The 2,793-nt window shown below is 44.0% G+C and overlaps 1 protein-coding gene across 1 annotated transcript in view; it reads left to right on the top strand.

The window, feature by feature from the left end:
• LOC108974244 (extensin-like) overlaps nucleotides 1-2,793 on the top strand; it is a gene marked incomplete in the record, with an annotated part of 5,517 nt that overhangs the window by 717 nt on the left and 2,007 nt on the right. Inside the window, 1 exon segment of the mRNA XM_018941954.1 lies at nucleotides 1,706-2,717. Within this exon segment, the coding sequence (XP_018797499.1) occupies nucleotides 1,706-2,717 (1,012 nt within the window).

The raw sequence follows: 2,793 nt of genomic DNA, 5'->3' as shown, positions 1-2,793 counted from the left end.
TTTATTAATAATCAATGTTATAAAAATTAAAACAAAAAACCCGTCAACTTCGAGTCCAGTCGTTTTTTCTTTTCGCTATGTGGCGCCAATAGGATATTCCTAGCGTAGCCAGGTTCTTCTTCACCTGTTTCTTCCAACGGAGTGGAGGATTTCCCCTTCCTCTGCTTCCCCCGGCGGGTGCACCGTCGAATACTTTCAGACCTGGAGTGTTTTCGTCCATTCGGACAACATGAACTAGCCAGCGTAGCCGCTGCTATGGTACCCTTCACAAATGCAAAATACAAAATATTGTTGGTATGACAGCTACATGTTCTAGTAATTCAATCTGAACAAAATGTTCAGAGATCCCATATTCGGGGATTGAAGACCTATCTTAGGTAATCATCCATGCCAAATTTTATTAAGATATCTTGGCAAATGAAAAAGTTTTCCCATAGAAGAACTTAATCCCGATCTCCAGTTTGTATGAGAGATATAACGTCGAGTGGTCCGATATTGGCGGTTCCGTCGAAATTTCAGAGTGATATCTCGAAAACTGAGAGCATACATTATGATACAAAAGAACGCAATACATTTAATTATTCATCAATATTTATTTTATCGTTTTCAAAGTTATCTCCACCAAATGTAATATACTTATGCCAACGATTTTACCAGTCCTCTTTTTGGGAAGCCCTTCAGCACCTTCAACGAATTTTGTTTTATCTGTTCGATCGACTGAAAACAGGTTGCACGGAGCGACAATTCCAGTTTGGGGAAGAAGAAAAAATCGCACGGAGCCAAATCTGGTAAATACGTTGGTTTATCGATGATACTCATTGCGTTTTTGGCTTTAAATTCGGTCACAATCACAGCTCGACGTGATGGTGCATTATCATCGTGTAAAATCCATGAATTGTCCTTCAACTATTCCGGCCGTTATCGACGAAAATTTTTACGCAAACTCCTCAACACGGCCAAATAAAACTCCATATTGAAAGAATGTCCCTTTGGAACAAATTCATGATTCACCAAACCACAAATATCGAAAAAACCATGAGCATCACCTCGATATTTGACCGCCTTTGGCGTGGTTTTTTGGTTTCGACGCGCTTTTCCCTGCAATCCGATGATTGTTGACTTGCTGTTATCATCGGGAGTTATAATGCTCTCCATGAATGTGGCATCGGAATTCACTTGATCATGTCCAAAAGACTTGTTTGCGGTGCTTTTTTAGAAAAAACCTCAAAAGATTGTACCCAAAATATCCACAAAAATCTTTCGAACGGACTATCAGGAGACGTAGAGCTCTCTTGCCATCTCTCTAACACTTGCCTGATGATTTTCAAGCACCATATCGTTCACAATTTTAATAATTTTATCAGTTGAAGAGGTGGAGGTCCAGAACAAGGTGTACATATCTTCAACGATCTCTCCACCGTCTTTGATGGCTTTCTACCACTCGTAGGCTTATGATTATGATAAATTAAACTGAAATTACTCAGCTCATCATGCTTATCATTTGTGTACACACTTTGCAAGGCCCCTTTTGGGTGTTAGAGACTTCGTGACAAACTTATTATCCCCTATTCAAGATAAACACACCAATATATTAAATATGTTTCTACTAAAGATTTTTAATCACACATCTCATAAAATAATAACTATAATATTACGCAAAGCCGCACTCAATTGATTAAAAATCCATCCGCTTTCTTCGTCACAGAAATTTTTTGCAATTCTCAGCATATCGCTGGTAGCGAGCCAACTAGTTAACGCCGACGTTAGCCATCTGTCCAACAACCAGTATCTACCACCCAGTCAAGATGCGCATCACCTTTCGGTCGACACTGCTATTGCGCCCTATCAACCACCGGCTCAACAACAACAAGAGCAACAGGAATACCAACACCCCCAGAAGAGCTTTCTTTCCAATGGGGTTGAGATTACCAGATCAATTCCCATCGCTAGCTTTTCGCTAACCAACATTGTGCCGGAACAACAAACAAGTTATGCGCAAGTTCCCGTTTACGCTCCTGCGCAATCGTACGCTCAAAGTGGAGCTGGCTCTTTCAACTATCAAGCGCCACAAAGTAACTATCAGCCACAACCACAGCAACAGTCAGGACTTCAACAATCTGCTGGCTCATACAACTATGGCTCGCCTGCACCAGCACCACTTCCAGCGCCGGCTCTAGTACAGCAATCTTACTCTGCCCCCGCACCGGCACCGGCTCGTGCTGCAGCTCCCGCACCTCAACAAACATATTCCGCACCAGCTCCAATAGAGCAAAATTATGTTGCTCCTGCTCCAGCACCTCAATATAGTTCCGGACAACAAAATGATGGATCTTATAACTACGGTTCTCCAGCACCAGCACCCGAACAACACTCGTATGCATCGCCTGCTCCAGCACCGGCGCCAGCACAAGCTCCTGTGCACCAAGCACAGTTGTCGGGCCCCTCATTTTTTTCAGGCGGACAACAAAATGACGGTTCTTACAGTTATGGTGCCCCAGCACCAGTAGCAACACCTATTCAAAACTATGAGTCACCAACTCACTCTGCATCACCAAGCCCATCTTATTCTGGTGGACCTCAACAAAGCTATTCGGCACCACCTCAACAATCTTACTCAGCACCTACTCCAGCTCCAGCGCCCGCTCCGGTTCCTGCACCACAATCATACTCTGCCCCAGCTCCAGCCGCTCAAGTTTCTAACGAATACTTACCGCCAGGTCCACAGCCAGGCAGCTACAACCCCCCAGCACAGCAATCCTACGCTGCACCTGCTCCAGCTCCAGCGCCCGCTCC

This window comes from Bactrocera latifrons, unplaced genomic scaffold (genome assembly GCF_001853355.1).
Source record: "Bactrocera latifrons isolate USDA-ARS-PBARC rearing strain unplaced genomic scaffold, ASM185335v1 scaffold_54, whole genome shotgun sequence".
Lineage (NCBI taxonomy): Eukaryota > Metazoa > Arthropoda > Insecta > Diptera > Tephritidae > Bactrocera > Bactrocera latifrons.
The sequence above is the reverse complement of the archived record's forward strand: the minus strand, read 5'-3'. Positions and strand labels throughout refer to the sequence as shown.